At 41.8% G+C, this 23096-nt stretch overlaps 1 protein-coding gene across 1 annotated transcript in view; it reads left to right on the top strand.

Moving 5' to 3' along the window:
* Nucleotides 1-98: 98 nt before the first annotated feature.
* The window catches only part of dchs2 (dachsous cadherin-related 2), a 31584-nt gene continuing 8586 nt past the window's right edge, over nucleotides 99-23096 (top strand). Inside the window, exons 1-14 of the mRNA XM_068727145.1 lie at nucleotides 99-1857; nucleotides 5196-5387; nucleotides 5547-5778; nucleotides 7420-7656; nucleotides 10443-11468; nucleotides 12134-12321; nucleotides 12986-13085; nucleotides 13168-13337; nucleotides 14391-15234; nucleotides 15848-16087; nucleotides 18872-19006; nucleotides 20984-21193; nucleotides 21744-22604; nucleotides 22687-22800. Of these exons, the coding sequence (XP_068583246.1) occupies nucleotides 112-1857; nucleotides 5196-5387; nucleotides 5547-5778; nucleotides 7420-7656; nucleotides 10443-11468; nucleotides 12134-12321; nucleotides 12986-13085; nucleotides 13168-13337; nucleotides 14391-15234; nucleotides 15848-16087; nucleotides 18872-19006; nucleotides 20984-21193; nucleotides 21744-22604; nucleotides 22687-22800 (6295 nt within the window). The 5' untranslated portion in view covers nucleotides 99-111. The remainder of the gene's footprint in view (nucleotides 1858-5195; nucleotides 5388-5546; nucleotides 5779-7419; nucleotides 7657-10442; nucleotides 11469-12133; nucleotides 12322-12985; nucleotides 13086-13167; nucleotides 13338-14390; nucleotides 15235-15847; nucleotides 16088-18871; nucleotides 19007-20983; nucleotides 21194-21743; nucleotides 22605-22686; nucleotides 22801-23096) is intronic.

Genomic DNA, 23096 nt, shown 5'->3' with positions numbered 1-23096 from the left:
CGTTTACCTGTTGTCGTTTGGAGAAGTGCTCTGAAATGTGATTGAGGAGCGTGACTTTCACACGGAAATAATGTAGCCTAACTTCTACTCATAAACTAAGAGGTCAACGCCATGCGGAAAGGAGCAATGGGTCGCGAAAGTGCTGCAACGTGGTTCCTTCGGACGCTCGCGCTGTCGCTGCTTTGCGCGCGGTCCCTCGGACAGGTGTTCAACCTGACGCTGTCTGTTAAAGAGGGCTTGCCCGCTAAAACCATCGTTGGAGATCTGGGAGCGGGGTTAAGCAGGCCAAGCACCGGATTCTTCATCTCAGAGAGCAGAGACTCTTACGTGTTCAGAGACTTGGAAATAGACGCAGACACGGGGATCATCTCCACGGCTGTGATTCTGGACAGAGAGAGCAGAGATAAATACGAGTTTGTGGCAGCCACTCTCACAGGGGAGATGATAAGAGTGAAACTAGAGGTGAAAGATGTGAACGACCATTCTCCTGTGTTTCCCTCTGAGGAGGTTGACTTGGAAATCTCAGAACTGAGCCCCCCGGGGAGTCGATTTCAGCTTGAGGGTGCTAAAGATGAGGATGGGGGTGAGTTTGGTACCCAGGGATACAGGATCACAGAGAGTGAGATGGGGGAGCTATTCCACCTGGAGTATCGCAGCGGATCTGAGGACCACCCGAGCCTGGATCTCATCCTCACAAGCAGACTAGACAGAGAAACACAGGACTTCTACTCCCTCGCCATCGAGGCCTTTGATGGTGGCGTCCCGGCCAGGACGGGGACTCTTCAGGTGAACATCCACGTCCTGGATGAGAACGACAACCCTCCCGTGTTCAACCAGACCGAATATCACACCTCGCTGCCCGAGAACGCTCCGGTGACGTCTGCTGTGTGTCAGGTCCACGCCACCGACCTCGACCTGGGCGACAACGGCAGAATCACCTATGAGATCAACAGGCGGCAGAGCGACCCGAACGAGGTCTTCTCCATCAACGAAACCAGTGGGGTGGTGTATCTCAACAAGCCGCTTGATTATGAGACTCAGGCTTTTCACGAGCTGATCATCAGCGCCAGAGACAACGGGTCCCAGCCTGAGCACAGCAGCACGTTTGTGGGCGTGAAGGTGCTTAACATCAACGATAACAGCCCCACCATCAGTGTGCTGTTTCTCAGCGAGACAGGGGACGCTGTGGTGTCGGAGGCTTCGGCGATCGGGGACTACGTTGCCCGGATCTCAGTGTCGGACCAAGATTTTAAGGAGGAGAGGGTCACCGTCACGCTTGAGGACGATGATGGAAAGTTCACTCTGACGCAAACGGATGATTTTCTGTATGCTTTGTGTGTCAATGCAGAGCTAGACAGGGAAGAACAGGACCTGTATGAGTTGAAGGTGCTGGCGTCAGATTTTGGGAGCCCACCTCTGAGCAGTGAGATGGTGCTCCTCCTGAGGGTGACTGACACCAACGATTGCCACCCAGCGTTCGAGAAGGATGTGTACATCATCAGTGTATCCGAGGACGCCCCTCAGGGGAGCTCCCTCATCCAGATGCGGGCCCGAGACGCCGATGAGGGCGTCAACTCGGATGTCAGGTACTCCATCCCCAAATCCAACCAGGACAGCCTGATCAGCATCGACTCGGAGTCGGGCCTGGTCACAACAGCTGCAGCTCTGGACAGAGAGACGCAGACGGAGGTTTGGTTCCTGGTGGTGGCGGCTGATGGAGGGGAACCGGCTCTGTCATCCACGGCTACAGTCACTGTGCTGGTGGAGGACGTCAACGACAACGAGCCTGTGTTCCAGCAGCAGCTGTACAACGTGTCCATACCAGAGCACAGTGACGTTGGGAGCTGCTTTTTACAAGTATGTTGGAGAAGTGAAGAAAGTGCACAAAAATAATGTCTCACTTACCCCATGCGAATAGTAGATACATGTCCAGCTTTTGAGATTTTGCCTTCACTCCAGCACACTTTTCAAGTTTTTGGGGGTCATTTTTAAGCCTTTATTAAAAAGTGTGTAGTCGAAAGGTGACAGGAAATGAAGATGTAGGGAGAGGAATGACAATGACATGTAACAAAGGTGCCCAGTCGGACCTGGGACAATAGAATTACATGGTCAGAGTTTGAAACTCTTAGGCCACGATGCCCCACACCCAAATACATGCAACCGGATTTAATTGTGAAAATGTTTTTGGGAATTTAAGTGAACTGACCCTTTAAATTATTTTAGTTTGTCAGTGTAGATTCATCTTAATCTTCATGAAAGTGTGACGTTAAGTTCACAACCAGGGGTCACAATATAAACCTCAGGGGTCATGAGATGAACAAGGAAAACATAGATCTTCTACACAAAATTAGTTTTTTTTCTACATACAGAAGGATAAATGTCCATTCAAATGGAGTTGCCCTGCTTGTCAAAGCTGAATGACTAAAGAGCATTCAGTCAAGTTTCATCCTGGTATGTTCAGGCCTACAAACCGTGAGAGATGAAGACAAACAAGAGGCGTTATTATACATGACGTCAGCACAGATATTTGAAATAGAGGTCTCGAATCTTTCCTTTTGTCCTGTGAAATGCTGGATAGTTTTACCTCTAAAAATGTTCAAATCATTCTTGCCATTTTTGACAACACAAGTAGACATTGCTTTAAAGGGTCACGTGGCAAAAATCTAGAGAACCGAATAGTTTGGTTTTTCAAAAAATTCAGGATTTGAGTGCAAACCAGAGTAATTTAAAAGTCTCCAGTTTGATCATTCAACATCTTGTTCTTGCTGTCTCTTTTCTACATTACAGACAAAAGTAAGCCTTCAGTCTGACGACACAAAGACACCAGTGTTCGTCCTAAACACACAGAACACAACAAACGCACCCTTTCTAGTTCAGCACTGTGACTTTAATGACAGTTGCGATGCCTGGTACCACTCATGCAGCCTGGCACAAGCTGAAGCCCATTACAAAAGATACATTTACCAATGCCTCCTCTGTAAACATAACAAACAGACTGAATATTGACTATATACAGTATATGTGTGTGTGTGTGTGTGTGTGTGTGTGTGTGTGTGTGTGTGTGTGTGTGTGTGTGTTTGCAATTGCTGAAACTAGGGTCCTCTACACACGAAAACCAAAAACATTTTCACAAAATAACGAAATATGAAAAATATCTTGCATCGCTTGCTAAAAAAACCCCATTCAAAATGTGTGCCAAGATGTGCTAAGAGTAAAACACTTATCTAGAGTATTTGCCATTTTTATTTATAGCATGCTGTGAATGTAGACTATGAAGGCAAATGCAATATGTTTATTATCATATTCTCAACACTCATATACTCATGACAGCATCAGACACAACTACTTTAACTGAAGATGCCATGAACTTAGTCACAAGCTCCGATTTGAAAGTGATCTAATTGATAACGGGTGTTTTCACAGGTGCATTCTGGGTGTAGGTGTTTGTTAATTGAGTGTGGCGTCTCAAAAGCTTATAGTGTCTAATGTAGATAAAAGTGTGGAGTTATTTGTAAAAAGTGCGTTTTTAGAATGTCAAACTTAAAGCAGAACATGTGCTAATGGTTTAGCATACCTGGTCAATACATAGGCAGCACGAGTTATTTGTTTCAGTAATTGTTCAACAGGTACCAGTTTTTGTCTTGGTAATTGCAAAACAAAGTTAAATCTTTATCCAGTCTACTGAAAAAGGACACTTATAAGCCTGAGTTTCAGAGCGTGTGTTGTTTTGCATACGCACTTAATCCCTTTACTTTTAGGTCCGCTTTAAAAGTGAAGAACTCAGACTAAGCATACACACTCTTACTGTGCAACAAATAGCCAACAGTGGCTGTCCAGCTGGTGAATGAAAGAGGTCAGACTCTTCATCACGGCAGAGAAGTGAGATAAACGTGAGAGGTGAGGATGAAAGCAACTAGACCAGCTTTCATAATCAATTAAGATTTACTTTCAGATTAACCATTTAGTATATAAACTGTCAAGAAATGGTGACAGATGCCTGTTGCAATTTCCCAGAGATTGCAAAGATTATACATTTACAATAATTTAGAATGGTTTTCTTGGCAGTCCTAAAGAGATATAAAGTCGGTTCAGGAGTCAGTTTGTTCGTCAGACCTTGACCCGCGTCTGTAAAAGTCCCTCTGATCAGAGTTCATAAACTCTGAGATGATATCATCTTTATGGCTGGAAAGTGAGTGCTCTATCCGGTCTCCTGTCAGAGGCACGGTGAGACATGAAAGGATCTGAGGTGTGTCTTTACTCTGCAGTTTGGCTGCCTCTCGGTTTCCACTTCAGTTATAGTCTTCACCCTTTGATTAAGAGGATTTTTATGCTTTTATTATGTTGACCTTCTCTGGCAGAACAAGACAAGTATTATGAGTCACGATTACGACAGCGGTTAAACCTTAACATTGACAGATGACGTTGACTTCAGTAGGGCTCTTCTGTCGATAACAGATGTGCAATGACTGAACAACACGTCCAATGTACCTGAAAAAAACTATAGATGATTACAATATAAGTCACAGTTTCTGTGGTTTTAAGGCATTTTAGTTTGTCTTGAGATTATTGATAATATATTTTTATATTGACTGCAGGAACACAAAGACACCCCTTATAGTATTAAGTTAATATTTTGAAGTCTTGTGTTCTATCGGTATTGTTATTTAAAAGAAATCACAATAAAATCAACTAAAATATTGTCTGTCTATGTAGATAGTAATGGGGTGGACCACTGCTGCTTTAGCAGACATAAACTTTATTCTTTGAAGACAAAACCATGACAAATATTATCCACGTTTAACACGCAAAACAGCTAGCACTTAATGGAGGTCACACAACTCCAACATAATAATTTATTTAACATGGGCAATACATGTAGACGTTGTTACTTTTAAATAAAGTACAACCGATGAATTGTATGTAGGAATACTAGCTGTAGCTAATTAGCAGACATTGTCCCTGGTTTGGCTTTAAAGATATAAAAAAATGCCCAATACAACATCAAACATAAAAAGTTACACATAATACAACATCGTACATAAAATCACAATACAACATCATTACAATCATTTGGCCACAGTGAGGTGTTTGAGTGAAATCTATTTAGGATTATATAGGATTCCCTCTTCTTGATACTTGCATTTTTTCTTTAATGCGCTTCAGATGTTAATAACGGTGTTTTACTACTTTTTAAGGTTGTCGCCACCGATGCAGACGGCCCCGATTTTGGCACACTGCTCTACTCTCTGTCTGACGGCTTTGACATGCAGGACAAGCACCCTCTCTTCAGAATCCACCCACAGACTGGAGAGCTGTGTGTCTCTCAGGATATCGACCGAGACTCGGGGCAGACGGTCCACGACATTCTGATCAAAGCCGAAGATCCAGTGAGTGGACTTCATTTTTGAGCAATTACTTTTGACGTACCGTTCATTTACTCTCTGCACTGTGACAAGACAGCGAGGTTGCATCTTACTCGCAAACTGCAGCTTTGCATTACATTTCTCAAACAAAACTCTCTTCTTTCCTCACTTTTCAAATGTCAGGGAGGCCTGAGCGCTCAAACCTACGTGCACATAGAGGTGGAAGACCTGAATGACAACGCTCCGGTGTTTAACCCTGACGAGTACGCCATGAGCATCAGCAGCCACGCACAGCCCGGCACAGAAATCCTCAACGTTATCGCTACCGACCGAGATTCTGGCAGCTTTGGACAGGTCACCTACGATGTCCTTCCTGGGGACATGTCCAGTTTGTTCACACTGGATAAACAAACAGGTAGGCTGTCTGTCCCAAGTCTGGTGGCTTGGGGGGCAAAACACAACAACACTGGATGCAACACATTAACAAAACTTTAAAAAAAAAGAAAAGAAAATCACAAAACAGCAAAGGTAGAGACAATAACTGACTACCTGGGACAATTTTTTTTTTTCTCCAGATTTTTAAATGTTTTCTAAAATGCTGTGTTTTAAGAAATGCCATTATGTTTTGTGCAATGTTTCCATCTGACCCAACATATTAACACAGCAATTACATATCACTGTCAAATAAAGATGAATACCCCCTGCAAACAAAAACAGAGGACAGTAGAGAGAGAGAGAGAGAGAGAGAGAGAGAGAGAGAGAGAGAGAGAGAGAGAGAGAGAGAGAGAGAGAGAGAGAGAGAGAGAGAGATGCAAAAAAGACCTGAATTGAACCCAGGACAATGCAGTTATATGGCGTGAGCATTAACCAACCACTCGTCTACCAAGGCACTCCGACATTCTGGTTTTCAGGTGGATAGTTACAATAGTTCTAATTTGACTTGTCACAAAGATTTATTGAATTTGACGTGTCACAAAGATCCACTCACTAGTCCTTAAGTAACTTGTGTGACTGGCAGTCCCAGCATTCAGGGATAAACAGCTACTTACATTGTGTAAGTCCCCGTGATCGCCAGTGTCACTGCACAGCAGGGGGTGACGCAGAAGGCCCAAAGCTTTATATCCCCATGTGGCCGAGAGTAACGGAAGATTTGCGCGCAGCCACACTGTAATACTGCATAAAGTATTTTAAGCAAGTAGAATAAGACAACCATTTTCAAAAGAGTGTATTTTTAAGTAGTTCTACCTGCACCTGAATGATTTTCCAAACTGAATACTGTCTGAGCAGAAGTGTTGGTTTCTCTGAAGTCGTAGTGACGGGATTGAAAGGTGGATTTAAGTGTCAAGAATGAGTCGCGTTTACCGCGTTAACAGTCGTCTGACTGTTAACGCGGTAAACAAAGTATTGAGTAATGTTATTTGCAGTGCAGCATGTTGCAAAGTCTATTTTAAAGAATTTGACATTCAAATACATGTAGATGTATCTTAACTAGACTATCTTAACTTTTTGTGTAGAGTTTTTCTTTACCCTGTTTTTGTCTAAATTGTATTTCTGTCACATTTGTTTATGTGCTACCTATTTTATATAAGGAAGTTTTATTTTCAGCAACGGATGCAACTAACAGTCATTTTCTTCACTGATTAATCTGATGATTATTTTCCCAATAAATTGATTCATTGTTTTTTTTCCCATAATTTCCCAGAGCCCAAGTTGATGCATTCAAATTGTTTGTCCAAAAAGAAGAAAAAATATTTGAAATCGATAGGAAAAATCTGTAAATTATTACAATTGAGAAACTGAACCAAGAAAATCATCAAAGTCATTTTTGCTTGAAAAATGATTGACATGATCAAATGATTAAAATTGTTATTTTGCAGATCAACTAATCGTAGCACTAACTTTAATGAAACTTGTACCTGGTTAAATAAAGGAAAATAAAGAAGAAAAAGTTAAATTTAATTCAGTGGTGTTGTTAAAATAAAAAATAAAAAAATAACCTTGAAATGATTGTCTGAGCTTCGTGACTAATGACTGTAACCTTTTTCTGTCCCTGTAGGAACGCTCCTGCTGACCTCCACTCTGACCCACCTGGGTGCCGCCAGTGTGAAGCTCTCAATAACAGCTCAGGACGGGGAGGGCCACACCTCTGTCAGGCCCGCAGAGATCACCATCAATGTTTTACGCAGCGCCCAGGCTCCAGCTGTGTTCAAGAGGTCTCGCTACACCTTTGCGGTGCCTGAGGACGCACCGCCAGGGACTCCTGTGGGGTCAGTGGAGGCCATAAACCCAGCAGGTGAGTGCATATGTGGCCACAACCTGGTTTTCTGGTCTGAGAGCAGCTGGACGTTGATATTTAAAAAAAAAAAAATCTGTGAAATGACTCAAATTCGGCATCGTCTGCAGGTAGTCACAATTACTAAACTGTGTTGTATCTGCACCAATATTTACTAAATTAAACCGATCCACGTGTCAACAAGGAGTGAATCAATTTGTATTAAAGTACTGCTTCTTTGTTACTTGCTGTGTAGGAGATTTCAAACTCTGACTCTCTAAGAATCGAGTTTCTGAAATAAAAGTATGCTAATTAGGCAAAAATATGCCTAAATAGCTGTTAGTACCCATTGATGTACAGACAACTCGTCACTGGATTACTTTGATACTGAAGAAAACAGTTATAGAGTCTTTTTATATGATTTTTAATGTGGATTTATGGATGTTTATTTGTCCTGAAATAACACTGAATTTGAAACTGTGTTTATCATGTCTGTGTTTTGAGGTTTGATGCCAGTTAAAGCAATCCGGCGCTGTTCTTAAGGGCCTTATTAGACTCCATTAGCTGTGTCCCAGCCTCTGCTGTAGCTCCACCTGCTGACTGTGTTGAGAAGCAGGTCCAAATCAGCGGGACAACTTCTTCTTGTTTGTAGAACACCAGCATGCATCTCTCATTTATAGACCCTCTAGAACAATATGATTCAAGCTTAAAAGGAGTACTGGTGGATGAACATCTCCCTCTTCTAGTTAAGAAGCACTTGGATATTATTCATTTAAGTAGTATTAACTCTTTTTTTTTGTCAGGGGAAAAAACTGAAAATCAGTTTCATTTCTTGTTAATATCCTGAAATGACATGGAGACAGTTGTATTCACTGTCACTTCTCCTTCTGTGTCTGTGCACCAGTTTCCTCTCACAGTCCAAAGAAATACAGGTCACATCATTTGGTAAAAAAGATGAATGATTCATTTAAACAAATGTTTAGGTTAAACAAAAGTACTTTCATTATTATTTGTTCTTTTTTTTCGAGTTTACCCAGTCCAGTTTAAACAAAAATAATGAAATAAGGTTAACTAACTGATTTAAAAGGCAAACGCAGGACGTTGCAGGAATGCAGTATTAAAGCAGGATTTGTCCTGACAGATGATTGTGACAAACACAATTGAGCGATCATTGTCATTGTTTAAATCTCCTTCCAGACATGAAGAGGCCAGCAGTAAAGAGGAGGTTTAATCTTTAATCCTCCTTAGCCACATGCACAGATGATAAAGTGTCAAAGACAAGTGTACACTATATTTTGTATCATTAGTCTTCGAGGTCAAAGATGGTCATAAACTTAAATATACACCTGGATTGGTGTAGGATTTATTGTCATTATAAATATGTTTATCATAATAGCATTTGTTTAGCCAGAGTTTATTTGAAGTGTTTGAAGGTAAAAGTGAGTTTTACATATTATAAATACAAAAAGGCTAGAATAGAAGAGATAAAGATGCTTGCATTCTGCATAATATTTGATCTAACATAAACTAGATACTCCGGGATTATCCATTTATTGTCCATTAGTTACGTGTCACTAACTCCACTTAGTCCCCTCAGCAGCTAAATCACTCCACTCCACTAGACGGTCATTTAAGGTTGTCTCATCAATTAACAGATTAACGGAAACAACAGAATTGGGCCTGTTGGACAGGGTCGGGTGTCCTTAAGCTCTCTGTCTGCGTGTTTCAGTGTTTTGTTAGTTACTGTTGAAGAGCACCAAACACTTGGAGGGGATTAATGAGATCTTCTGAGCTGTACTGTAATTACTTAATGTTGCTCACTGTGTGTGTGTGTGTGTGTGTGTGTGTGTGTGTGTGTGTGTGTGTGTGTGTGTGTGTGTGTGTGTGTGTGTGTGTGTGTGCTGTGTGTTCATGTTGGTGTTCTCATGGTCATATTTTGTCATTGACTCATGTTGCAGATAGTTTTGGGATTTTTTTGGTCCGGGTTTTCCCCAAAGCAATGCAGCTGAAAGTAGAAATGACATTTTTAAAATGTCAATTATAAGCACCTCTTTCCACAAGAAATAATCAGCAACCCCAACTATGAGCTGTTTACAGCAGAACTACTACACAGTGTGGTCTGTGTATTACCCAGCTTAATGGAGACACTAGCTCTTCCACAATTTAATCCGGCTCATTAATTCCAAGCAGGTTTTAAGTGTGTGGTATGTTCACACTGGAAAATTGAAAAAATGCTTGTGTTTTGTGTAGGGCTGCAAATAAAATTTACATTTTATGGAAATTGCAAAATGGCACACTGCAATTTTCAAATCACTGGAGACGAAATGTGTTTCAAATACCATTTTCAATGTAATATTGTTGTGCTGCAGAGATGTGTTGATTCTTATTCTACAGGCTGAAGACAACATCTTTGATTACAGATTTCTGCAGAAACAATTTTAATGTTAAAATGAGAATAATGATGTAAAAACCCTCTAATTCCCTCTAATGCAGTCAAAATAATTCAGACGGTTCATATTTATTTATTTTCCTGTTGGCAAAATACAGTAAAGTATATTTTTTGTATACTGACCGTAAAATACTGTGTACTATAAAGATTAATATGTAGTAGATACTGTTTGTATTGCTGTAAACAAGAAAAAATGTCCACTATTTTTGAAGTGAAAATGTCCATTCACCTCTATTGTTTTGGGGAGGAGATAGAAATATCTCAAAAGTCTGGACAAAAAGTTACTTTAGCATTTAGTAGAACAGACCCTTTACTGTTTTGTCGATCATCTATTAATAAAAACTCTTTGCCTTCCCAGACTCCGAATCAGTGTCCTACCGAATCTCCTCTGGAGACCCTCAGGGTTTGTTCTCCGTTCACCCGAAGTCCGGCCTGATCAGCAACGTAAACCCTCTGGATCACGAGTCTCAGCCGTACGCCCTGCTGGTCCTTCAGTCCCACACTGACACCTCTCCGGTTTACAGCACCACACAGGTCAACATCACCATTGCCGACATCAACGACAACGCTCCCGTTTTCCCCAAACCCAGCGACACCATCACGGTGTCTCAAAACACACACCCGGGCACAGTGTTGTTCATCGCTCATGCACACGACTACGACAGCGGTGCCAATGGGAGGGTGCAGTATCACCTGAAAAGTACCAGAAATGGGACGTTTGTTGTTGACCACAACCTCGGGACGGTCACATTGAATCAGAGTTTACAGGTGGGTCATCAGCAGAGGTACAGCCTGGAAATCGTGGCTAAAGATGAAGGGGAGCTTTCCCTGAGCTCCACACTGACCCTCACGGTCAATGTGGACCGCACCGCTGCTGAAGACAGCCTGGCCTTCGAGACGTTGGTCTACCAGGTGGAGATAGGTGAGGGCTACAGGAAAGATTCCAGGGTCATCCAGGTGAGGGCGCACCGTAGCCGGGGGGCTCACATGTCGAACTCGGGCCTCACCTACTCCCTGGAGGCAGAAGCCGGATTTCCCCCGGCTCCGTTTCGGATTCACCCAAAAACCGGATGGTTGTTTCTCTCCCACAATCTGGACTTTGAGACAGAATCCACGTTTCGTTTTCGAGTGTTGGCCACAGCCGGGGAAGCCTCGCTGGCGAACATGACGGCAACAGCGACGGTGATAGTGCTGGTGCTGGACATCAATGACAACCCACCGGTGTTCAGCAGCGAGGTCTACTACTTCACCGTGTCAGAGGGGTCGTCGCCTCAAGGCCTGGTGGGAACCGCCAAGGCCGCGGATAAGGATTCTGGGAAAAACGCCCAGCTGTCCTACATCCTGCTCACAGATGGGAAGTTCTTTCGCATCAACAGTAAAACAGGTAAAAAAATAATTGATAACACTTACTATGACACCCTATCGACAATGTGTTATAAACTGCTTATAGCACTGTATAATGATAGTTATAAGCACACATTGTTATTCAGAATGCTTTATACAAAAATGATGAAGCATTTTGTATTGAGTATGATAATACGTCATAATAGCTGGTCACTCAGTAACATTTTTATAATTTATAATGCATCATAATGTGATTGCAAGTTATTTTAAGTGGTCAGTCTTTGCTTTAAGTAAAGTTAAAAATGATTAAATCTATGCAAAAATAACACAAAATGTTTTGTACTTTACTTAAAGCAACTTAAAGTAGCTTAAAATCACATTACAATGCATTCTAAAAAGATGATAATGTAATACAACAATGGGAATCATAATACACTTTGATCCTTTGACACTATATATTAATACTTGACCTTTTATAAGTTATTATAAAAAGCTTTATAATGTATTATGATTATGCATCATGGATATATATATGAGTGCTTATACCTTTAATTACAATGTTATAAGCAGATTGTAACTAATTCTAAGTATGTTTATGATGTTTAAAGGGCAACTAAAGAGTCTCATCGATAACGCCACCTTGAGGTCACATTAGGTCTTTACTGTGCATCCTCACCTTTTTGTCCCTTGTCTGTACCCTTCCAGGTGAAATTATCAACTGGGTGGCTTTGGATCGGGAGCAGCACAGCCAGCACAGTCTGAAGGTGATGGTTACAGACCAGGGCCACCCTCGCCTCAATGCCACCGCCACCGTTCACATCCTGGTCACCGACATCAATGACAACACCCCACAGTTTACACACCTGCCTGCCAGCAGGGAGCTCAGCGTTCAGGTAAACGTGTTAGAATCTTACCTGGATATTGTACTTCAAGAGTTTGTGTGTTCCTGGTAGACAGACAGATTTTTGAGGTAAGAAAGATTTCCTTATAGATTTTATTCTACTGAATATGAGCTTGAGGATATGTAGTTTTCACCTTTTGTAAGAGTGGATTACTAAACATCTTTTTTCACTCTTGATTTTATTTGTTTTCTTTGTGTCACACAAACATCCTGAGCAAGAATTGTATCGTGATGCTCGGATTTACAACACTTTGAACTTTTCATCCATTTCGGAATACAAATTAAGATTGAAAGTACATTTTTGAACTTGGAAAGTTTAGCTGACAAAACAATCTCACGACAATGTCCACTCAGCGGCTGTTCTTATTAATGTCATAGATCTCAATATTTTGGCCTTCTTCATTATCACCACAGGCTACCATTTTGTCCTTCAGCACGCCTAAAACGTCAAGACAAAAGTCACTTTTTCTTCTGTCAAACAAAGTTTCTTTTGCACCTTTATGACTTGTCTGGAGCATTAACAATAATATTATCATCGGGGTGAGATCATAGGGATGTAAAAAATAAATAAAAATACATCCGCAAACTTGCAGATATGCATCTTTAAAGTGTGCAATGTGGTTGACATGTTATCCAATCTGATTCACTTATTGCAGATATGGGCTGGTGTACCAGCTGGCTCCTTTGTGACAAACATGTTTGCCAAAGATTTAGATGCAGGAGAAAATGGAACAGTCACCTTCTCTTTGGTCACAGGTGAGTTCCATACATTATGCACTTGCACCGTTACAATGTTAGTGATGAGTTCCTGGGTATCAGCCTCTCGTGTTTCTCTCAGCTGATTTACAGGTTGAGGGTTTTGGACACTTTGAGATTGACAGTGAAAGTGGAGACATCCGAACAACGGAGCTGTTCACCGAGAACTCCGAGTCGCTCTACACTCTGAAGATAATGGCCAAGGACAGCGGAGTCCCACCTCTGGAGGACACTGCAGTCCTTCATGTACAGGTAAAGACATCGCTCCATGTCATACTATGACTGCTGGATAGAGTCTGAATATACCGATTCTGACTCAGTTTCAGAGATTACAACATTGAGGCCACACAGACGTCTGCCATTCTGTGTTTTCTAATTCAGCAAACGATAGTTTGTTCAGTTTATACATCTGTATTTCAAAACACTTTGCCTTCCGTCTGTTATAATTATTATTATTGCAGCATAATCAGACAAGTACCACAAAAGAAACATCAGTCTGTGCCTGCATTGTCAAGAGCTCAATGTAGATTTCTTTACCTCTTGGTTGTAGATCACTTTTAGGAGGGGACAGGGGATCTTTAGGGGGAGATAGCAGGTCAACAATAGACACCACATATACATCATCTGAAAGCTGGGAACCGGCCGGTTTTAATTTTAGATGCAGTTCAGCACTGTGTCAAGTTTTTCTAGTCATAAATCTGTATTAAACATTGTGTCTTGGTTAGACGCCTGTTCAGGCGTCTTGAACATTTCAATGGAAGTATATGATGGCCCCTCCCTTGCTCACTTCTGTTTCATAACTTGTTGCACTTTTTGGGTTGACACCATTTTTTCCCATTTTGCTTAATGTTACCATTTTTGACCACCCTAGAATTGATAAAAATGATCAGAAATCATTAATACAGTGACGTCAAGTTTTTAAAAAACGGTCTCACTATGTGAAATGGCCACTATGGGGACTAACATCATCTCACATGAATACAATTGGGCTCATTGGATCCACAAGAGTCTCAGCTTTCAAATAAGAAAGGGTGTCCACACACTGAGTACTGCAGGTTCCTAAATGTATGGATATATACTGTACAAAAACAACAGCTCCACCTCCATTCACGGGACAACACGATTCAACAAAACATTGTATCCATAATGACCCACTATAGGAACAAAAGCACAAAGTTATCACCATACCTGGGAGATTTTGCTTAACAAGCATTTTGTTTGTTCTTACTACCTAATTCTTCCCAGTGTTTTGACTTGTTGTGTCTCGTTTTTGCTGTGAGTTTTAAAATAGTATTTCACCTGCAGGTTCATGGATTAGAGGCTCTGTATGGCCACTCTGAACACCAAATTGTGAGGCGTTTTACGGTGAAAGAGGACACCGAGCCAGCGACCGTCATCGGCTCTGCGGCTGTCTCATATAAAGGGAGAGTCCACTATTCCATCTCTGAGGGCGACGGGAGCATTCACTTTGGCATCGACGGCTCCTCTGGTGACATTTATATCAACCAGCCGCTGGACTACGAGTCGGCCATGCAGTACCTCCTCATGGTGCGAGCTGAGGATGTTGGACTCTCTCCCGGAGCGAACATGTCTGTGCTGGTCAGCGTGATAGTGGAGGACGTCAACGACCACACACCCTGGTTTCCCGACAAACTGGTGATGTTCGGCCTGTGGGAGGATGCCGCAGTCGGATCGCTGGCGTACGCTTTTCACGCCAGGGATGCTGATGGGACTTTTCCCAACAGTGCCGTCCGCTACTCCCTGACGTTGGACCCTGAATTCAGCAGGTCTTCCTCACGCTTCCCTTTTCAGATAAACCCTCACACAGGGAGCCTGACTGTAACGGCGCCTTTAGACCGCGAGACCAACCCCAGCTTTGCCTTCACTGTAACAGCCACAGACCAGGCGAAGAGGAAGGACGAGCAGAAACGGACGTCGGTCACGGCTCAGGTGTTCCTGCTGGATGTGAACGACAACAGGCCGGTGTTCGTATCAGCGGACACGGTCCAGGTGATGGAGGATGCAGAAGTGGGGAGTCTGCTGCATCATTTTGTGGCCATAGATGGAGATCTCGGTGTAAACGGGGTCGTCTCCTACGTCATCATGGCTGGAAACGAGAAAGGATTCTTCACACTGGAGGAGAAGACAGGTAAGATTCTTATTTATAGATAGACTGGGCCGATATATATCGGCAGATATTAGCTACGGTTCTATTTGTGTTACGGTATATGTTGATGGATGAGACAAAAGAAATTGCAGTGCAAGAAATTTTGAAGCAGTGTTTTCCATCCAGAGCACTGACAAGTTTAATTGTAAGATATTGTGTGTACAAGATCTTTAGAAAAAATAAGTTTAAGGGATCCTAATGAATAATGTTTGTTTGTGTGATGCTCTTGTAAAACAGTTAATTAATATTGGCGAGATATATCATCACATTCAAATATATTTATATTGGTATTTGCTTCTTAATTTCACTATTGTTTGGGAATTTTTCATGGAATACTTTTCCTGCAATACAAAAAAGTTCTTATTGGTCAAAGGATTGAAGTGCCTGAAAACTTGATTTCAAATCTTTTTTCCCTATTCTCATTGTCATTTTTGCGACGAAATAAGCAGCAATCGAGGTTTAAAGTTACTTAAAAAAACATACTGACAAACCGGTATGTTGTTTTGTTTTGTTTTATGTTACTCTAGAAAGTTTAAAGCAAGATTAAAAGACGTCATCATCATATTCAAAGTTCATCTTCTGCTATTGTCTACAGGCCTCTTGTTTCTGTCGACCCCTCTGGACTACGAGACACAACGTTTCCACCGTCTGACCGTCCGTGCAGTCGACCACGGCCTGCCCTCGCTCTCCTCCACCCAGACTCTGACGGTGGAGGTGGGTGATGTGAATGACCAGACACCTGTCTTCAGTCAGAGCATCTACAACGCCAGCGTGGCGGAGAACAGAGACCCTGGAGAACCAGTGGTCCGGGTCTCTGCCACTGACGATGATTCAGGTAATAATGATCAGAATTGTGGCTGTTAATTATGTGTTTGTGAGTTAATGCTATCATATAAAACTTAGAAATGGGAGAAAAGTATTCAATTAATTGTTTAAAATGTAATCACTAGTCGCACTAAATATGTTCATAATAATAATTAATCTACAGATTATCATCTCACTTAATTTTATAATTGTTTGGCACATTAAATGTCGAAAAGAAATTGAAAAATGCCCATTACAATTTACAGAGACCCAAGATGAAGGTCCAGATGTGCAACATTTAAAGACTGAAGATATTAGGTTTATTATCACGTTAGATGAATGATCGCACCAAATCCTCACAATTGAGAAGCTGAAACCTTTTTGCATCAAAAATTACCCAAACGATTAACAACAATTAGCAGGTGTTGTTTTCTGTCAATTGACTAATGAATTAATCGACTCCTTATTTTTATAAAATCTTCCAAATATATGTTTAATGTGAGAGAAAATCTCCAGACAAAAATCTGACATTTTGAGTGGGAAATTGATCTGAATGAATCGGGACGCCCCAACAACACCTCAGGTCCTATTAATGGCAGAATAGAGGATGTTGTCCATGTTGTAAAAAAAAAGGTGTTTTGGGGCAAAAACTATATCTATAGTCACATGAGCGACTACAAAAAAAAATCTCTGGACTCCCTTAAAATCTCACTTATGTTCTATTAGAAAACTGTTGAATGAGCTGCGGTTTTCACCCCGTAGCATTCAAGTTCAGCCTGAAATCCTTCTGTGAAGTGGAGATCGCAGTATGCCTCCAAAGAGCCTAGATGGCAGCACTAGCTCGTCTCCTTGAGGCCTAACGGCCTAAAGCCACAGACTCAATATGCATAATACCAAATAGTGCCACATACAAATAAGATTAAACACATGAGCTAAAACATAATGGTATATTTTTTTATAAATAATGAAGACATGAATATTTATTTTTTCATTTTCTGTAACATTTAAACCTGTTGTAATATTTAAAATACTTGATGGCAAAAAGAGGAAATTCCCCTGAAACATTTCTCAGTTTTAAGCAGTAAAAGTTGTATTGTCTTAAAGCAAAGTACCACATGACAAACACAGCGGCGCAGCAGCTCACCCTGCCATGTTTTGGTTAAACGTCAGCGCTGCAGTGACTCAAGGTTGTCGTCTGTTTTGTTTCACTCCATTAACGGTTTCATTGAAACCAACCCCTGCCCCCTTCTTTCTTCATGTGGTGTTCCATTTGTTTCTTTTTCGTGTGCTATATGTTCACTGTGCATCCCAGCGAATCTCATTCATCTAACCCCATAACCACATTCACAAATCTACACATCAGTCCTGTTTATTTAAACACGTCGTGCTCTGGGGGGGGGGGGGCCTCCTGAATCCCACCTCATCTCGTCATGTTGACAGTGCGAGTCCTTTTAAATACTGGAGGTGGAGGGCATGTGGCAGGAGGATCTGTAACAAGAGGGGTTTTGATGTGAACTGGGGGTGAGAATTATCCAAGAACAGCAAGCACACAGCTCCTCTGGGAGATTTGAAAAGGTCCTCTCTCATGATGATTTCCATAATCCAAGCCATCTGTGCCAATAGGCGCCGTGTTTTCATCTGTCTCCTCAAATCGCCTCGTCTGGCAGCTCAGCCCGCTCTCCCACCAGTCTTATTTGATTATCATTTCTGCTGCTTTTTTCCCCCACCAACGCTCCCCAAAGATGACCATTGTTTTGCGCCCGTGTCAGTCCCCCGTATCTAGTTTCCATGTGTTGGAGTCAGTCAGAGGAGAAGTGCAATATCAACGAGTGTGACAGCTAAACTTTGTGTTACTCGGGATTTCACTTTGTTGCGCAAATGTTCAGATGTTCTGAGGGATTTTGAAAGAATAGCTAAGTTGTCCTCTGGGTCAAAAATTCTATCAAAAATATAACCTATATCTTAGGAAACTATCAAATATCAAATATCATTCAAAAAGTTTCACAGTTGTGTGAACAAAAGAGCTTCTTGGCATTCATAAAGGGTCACACAACACAATTTTCAGATATAGAAAAACACAGTTTCTAATGAAATGGAAGTCAATCCAGTTATAGAACCGCTGGCAGTAATGTTGGTTTACTCAAATTACCCAAAAAAAAAAACACATTTTCTCTCTCAGCTCCAGGAAAAAAAACAACATAAAACATATTCATACACAGAGCGAGCAACAGTTTTCATAGAGCAGTATTTCTTTGTGAGAAAGTGGTTCCACTGAAAACTGATCTCAGTGAAGAGAAGTAAGCCTTAATGACTGCATGATGCAGGTATTTTATTTGTATTTTTTATTTGTCACTGGCCATCCTGCTTTTTCCTCACCAGCTCTCACATTGTCTTTCATCCCTGAACACTGCATCCATTCATTGTCCAGTACAGGTAAACAGAGGACGGTTGTACAATTTCTATACAGTTCCTTTGATACTGAAATGATGTAAAACACACATATTGCTCTGTAGCAGCTGCAATGACCACCACAGTTTGCATGTAACTTGACAATGTGTTGCTGCCAATAGAACAGCCATGTTTTCAATATGGCATCTGTTTGAAAATGAAGCGGCCATAAACATGAACTCACCTGATGAGGTGCTAAACTCAACCTCGGGACTGATGTGAATGCTGAGATTGAAAGAAAACATGATTCAAGTATTATTTTAGTCGTTTTCCACCCATTTTATGAAATGAGGTTTTGTTTTGAGGTCTGTGACAGAGCTCACAGGGCGTGTTAAACAAACGTTAACCTACCGCCTTCCTCCCCCAGAGGAGAATGCCGTGGTGTGGTACAGTCTGTTGCCCGGCGCCGGCTACGAGCTCTTCAGCATCAACCCTTACACCGGTCTGATCACCACCACCTCCTACCTGGACCGAGAGCAGCAGCATCACTTCACTCTCAGAGGTAAAACACAAACCCGTTACACCTGAGAGACACACAAGTGTGGCTAAATAATAGTGCTCTGAAACACACTCTTGTCCTTGGCAAGCAGTTTGAAGTGATCATGTTTGTCACTTCACTTGTAATTTAATAAAATCAGAAACCCTGTTGAAGACAAAGTGAAACGGCTCAAATAAAGCACGCCTCTGCTAGCGTCGTAGGAAGTTTCATGAATACAATTTTAAGCTTATTACGCTTGATGGAAAACAAGCAGTGGCAATGCATCACACAACAAAGGCTACCAATTTAATGAGTTTGTTGAAACCGCCATTTTGGAGTTCATGGATAACGATGCCATGCGTCCTGAGTTTTTACAAGTTAGGAAAAGTAGTGACAATCAGGTGCTGATAGGTAAAGAATAAAACTCGTCATAATCTCCAGATGGACTCAGGTTTAGAGGTTAAGTTGATGTAAGTCTAAAGTTTGTGTTGACCAGCTAGACCTGTAGCATCAGTGGCTGTAATCAGGATTTCCTGAAGGAAAAATGTCCTTTTAATGCAAATCTTCTCCAGTGTGAAGCTCAATGACAACCAACTGTTTGAAAGCCTGTGATTCTAAGGGTTATTAAAATATCCCCCCAAAAAAGGTAAAGCTGCCATATAAATCCTATATCAAACACAGACATTTCCCTCGTTCTCTGTTTCTCATTCTCTGCCTTCTCTCTTGACATGCTTCACAGCCAAAGTCATAAAGAAGTCGGTCTTTTGTATGACGGCAACATAATTCAGCAGATTGATTTATGTTAAGGAAACAGTAGACGTTTAAAGAGCTGAGGTACAGTATATCTAACCTCCACTGACTGCTCCCTCTGCCTTTTGAAGTGTTTGCTTTCCCTCTCTCGTGGGCACACACGGCTATTACATTCAGCCGTGTTTAATGACGAACTGCTTTCAGATGTTTTATCATAATATTTGTACAATCAGCAGTATGATGAACAATTAAATATAATAACAGAAAAGCATGAAGGTCTTGAAGTTGTGCCAGAATTACGCAGGGCTTATTGGGAAATATTGAAATATGTGGGGACAATTTTCTCTGCCGGCAAATGAATTTGGAAAGAAATATTAATTATTTTCAGCCAGTATAAAAAGCTGCAACAGTATATGTAATGTTGATGGAATTGTTTTTTTTATTCTTAGTCTGTACTGCTATTAAAAAACAGTTCAGTCATTGTGGTGTTTCAAGACTGAAACTGCTGAGGAAAACGGTATATTTCCATACAGCAGTATATACATTAAATAACCGTTTAGTGAGCTATTATAATAACAGTCTGTGGCCTCTTCCAGCTGTTTACCGATACTTTCATTTAATAGTTATTTGTGCTATAGGCTCTATGGATGGCAATGTCAGTCCAGACTCAAATATCTCTTCAACTTTTGGAGGGTTTTAAATATTCACTAAACAAGCATAATTTGATTGTTTTTTGGACGTATTGGTTTCCACGTACGTGTATGAATTCATTAATGAACTTAATCAAACATGAAGTTTGATTAAACTTCATGTTCCCCAGAGGATGGATCCTAAAGACGTTGTTGCATTTACCTCTAGCACCATCATCAGGTCAAGAAATGAATGTCTGAAATGAAGGTCATACACCGATGTCATTACCAACAGTGTCAGTTTGTTTTTTTTATGTTAAACATTATACCCTTTAAGCGTCTGCATTTTAAAAGTAGCATTGTTAGCATGAACAGCCTCACAGAGCTGCTGGCATGACTGTAGACTCTTTGACATTTTTGCTTATTCTCTTGTATTTAAGTCCAGGAAGTCAATAAGAACCATAGATCAGAGGCGTCTTTGTGGCCCAGAAACATTCATACTGTGATCGCAATGTCCCTGGTTCAATTACTGATTCCCCATGACTATCAAAATGAGATAGAATTCTACAGAGATTTCTGCAGTGAGCGTAAGGTGTGAAATCCTTTTGATTCATGTCTGCAGTCCAGGCTCGTGACAGCAGCACGCGGCCTCTGTCGGGTTCGGTCACAGTGCTCTGCTCTGTGCTGGATGACAACGACAACCCTCCGGAGTTTATGCAGTCCTCCTTCCAGATCAGCCTGCCAGAAAACCTTCCTCCTGGGGTGGTCCACACTGCTCAGGCCTCTGATCCAGACCACGGAGAAAATGGAACTATACACTACTCCATTTTAGGTAAGTTGCCCCTGAGAGTGCTCTGTATATCAAGCTATTTGGATCATGATTTGGTAGTTTTGGCTATCATTTCTATCGGTAATAAAATTGTTCTAACCAAGTTAATCGCTGAGATCTGGGAAGTCATTGACATTGGGAAAAAGAAGTCCAAAAGGGGAAAGAAACTAAGCGATCATGTAGGTTTTTAAACAAACGCTGAGGTAAGCCAAACTCATTTGGAAGAGAAAATGGTGGCAAATCATAAAACGACTACCCAAACTGTCCGTTGTAAACATCTATAGCAGTTAACAGAAGAACGTACTGGTTGAACTTTGAGCAATCATACTTTCAATAGTTGTGCAAGTTTGTCTGTGCATTACTAGCGACATTTCAGGTGGTTTAGATTATTTTGCTAAACTGTGTTTTCCAACCTGTGTGATTGTCTAACCACTTGTGTCAAACGTTGTCAACAACGACAATGTTGTCAAGATCTCAGTCGTTACCTTGGTGAGTTAAATGTTAGAATAATGGATTGAATGAACCAGGAACATCCTTTCATTTCTGTCTTCAGGCGAGGACTACAGAGGTCGCTTCACCATCAACAGCCACACGGGTGCCGTCAGCACCACACAAGTCCTCGACCGCGAGGAATTGCAGAATTACACACTCACCATACAGGCCCATGACTATGGCCCCACCCCTCTCAGCTCCTCCACCCAACTCCAGCTGGTGCTGCTGGACCAGAACGATAACTTTCCCTCCTTCACCCGTAAGAGCTACCACGCCTCCATCAGCGAGGGCCTACCTGCAGGAGCGGAGGTCCTGCGTGTTAGCGCCTTTGATCCCGATGAGGGGTCCAATGGGGACCTGACCTACTCTCTGACAGAGGACAGCAGCCAGGGGGCCTTCTCGGTGGACGCTTTCACCGGAGTGATCCGCACCACGAGGTCTCTGGACAGAGAGAGTCGGGCGCAGTACACCCTCAGAGCCGTGGCTGCCGACGGCTGCACCCAAGGGCCACTGAGCTCTGTGGCATCACTGACCATACAGGTGGAGGACGTGAACGACAATGCGCCAGTCTGTGAGCAGAATCCCATCAACGCGTGGGTTTCCATGAGGACTCTACCCAACCAGATAGTCACAACGGTGACGGCAACAGACCGTGACCAGGGTAACAATGGGACTGTACAGTTTATGTTGCCTGATGAGGAAAACCTGTTTGACATCAACGGCGAGTCGGGGGAGATTTCACTGAGAAGACGAGTGAGAGCAGGCTTCTCTGGGAGGAAGCTGCAGGTTGTGGTTTCAGACAAAGGACAACCTGCTTTAACCTCCACCTGCCTGGTTTTCATCCATCTGAAGGGAGAACACGAAGGACTACAGTTCACCAACAAAGTGTACAACGCTACCATCAAGGAGAACAGTAGAGCTGGTAGGTTTTGCCACCTCTGTTCCTTCTGTTTTCATTGATGCCATTAAAAACCCTCATCAACCATTTCACTCTCTTTGTCAAGGCACTTGGATTGCAAAAGTGGAGGCCAGTGACCAAACCAACAGCAGACAAAGGATCACCTTCACCATATTTAGTGGCAATGAGAATCATATTTTCTCCATCAACCGTCACACGGGTAAGAAACAAAACAAAATCATTGCTTTTGTTCCTTTTTTCTTGAGTTCACTCGTTATGATTAGCAGATGGGATTCTTGTTATGTATCTGCAAGAAAGTCTTGCATGCATTCATCAATTGAGTTATGCTAATAGCACAAATTCTCATTCACTCATCCATTTTATTTTCCACAAAAGCATCCAGAAAATAACTTTTGATTTCCAGTCCTCGCAATTATTTATGTTTAACCAAAAAGATCTTCTAATCCACTCATTTTGAGCTATTGTTATTTTGTGTTTCTTTTCAAAATGTCCTTT

This window comes from Cebidichthys violaceus, unplaced genomic scaffold (assembly GCF_023349555.1).
Source record: "Cebidichthys violaceus isolate CVI_PGR_0920_01 unplaced genomic scaffold, fCebVio1.0.p SCAF_4, whole genome shotgun sequence".
Classification (NCBI taxonomy): domain Eukaryota; kingdom Metazoa; phylum Chordata; class Actinopteri; order Perciformes; family Stichaeidae; genus Cebidichthys; species Cebidichthys violaceus.
The sequence above is the reverse complement of the archived record's forward strand: the minus strand, read 5'-3'. Positions and strand labels throughout refer to the sequence as shown.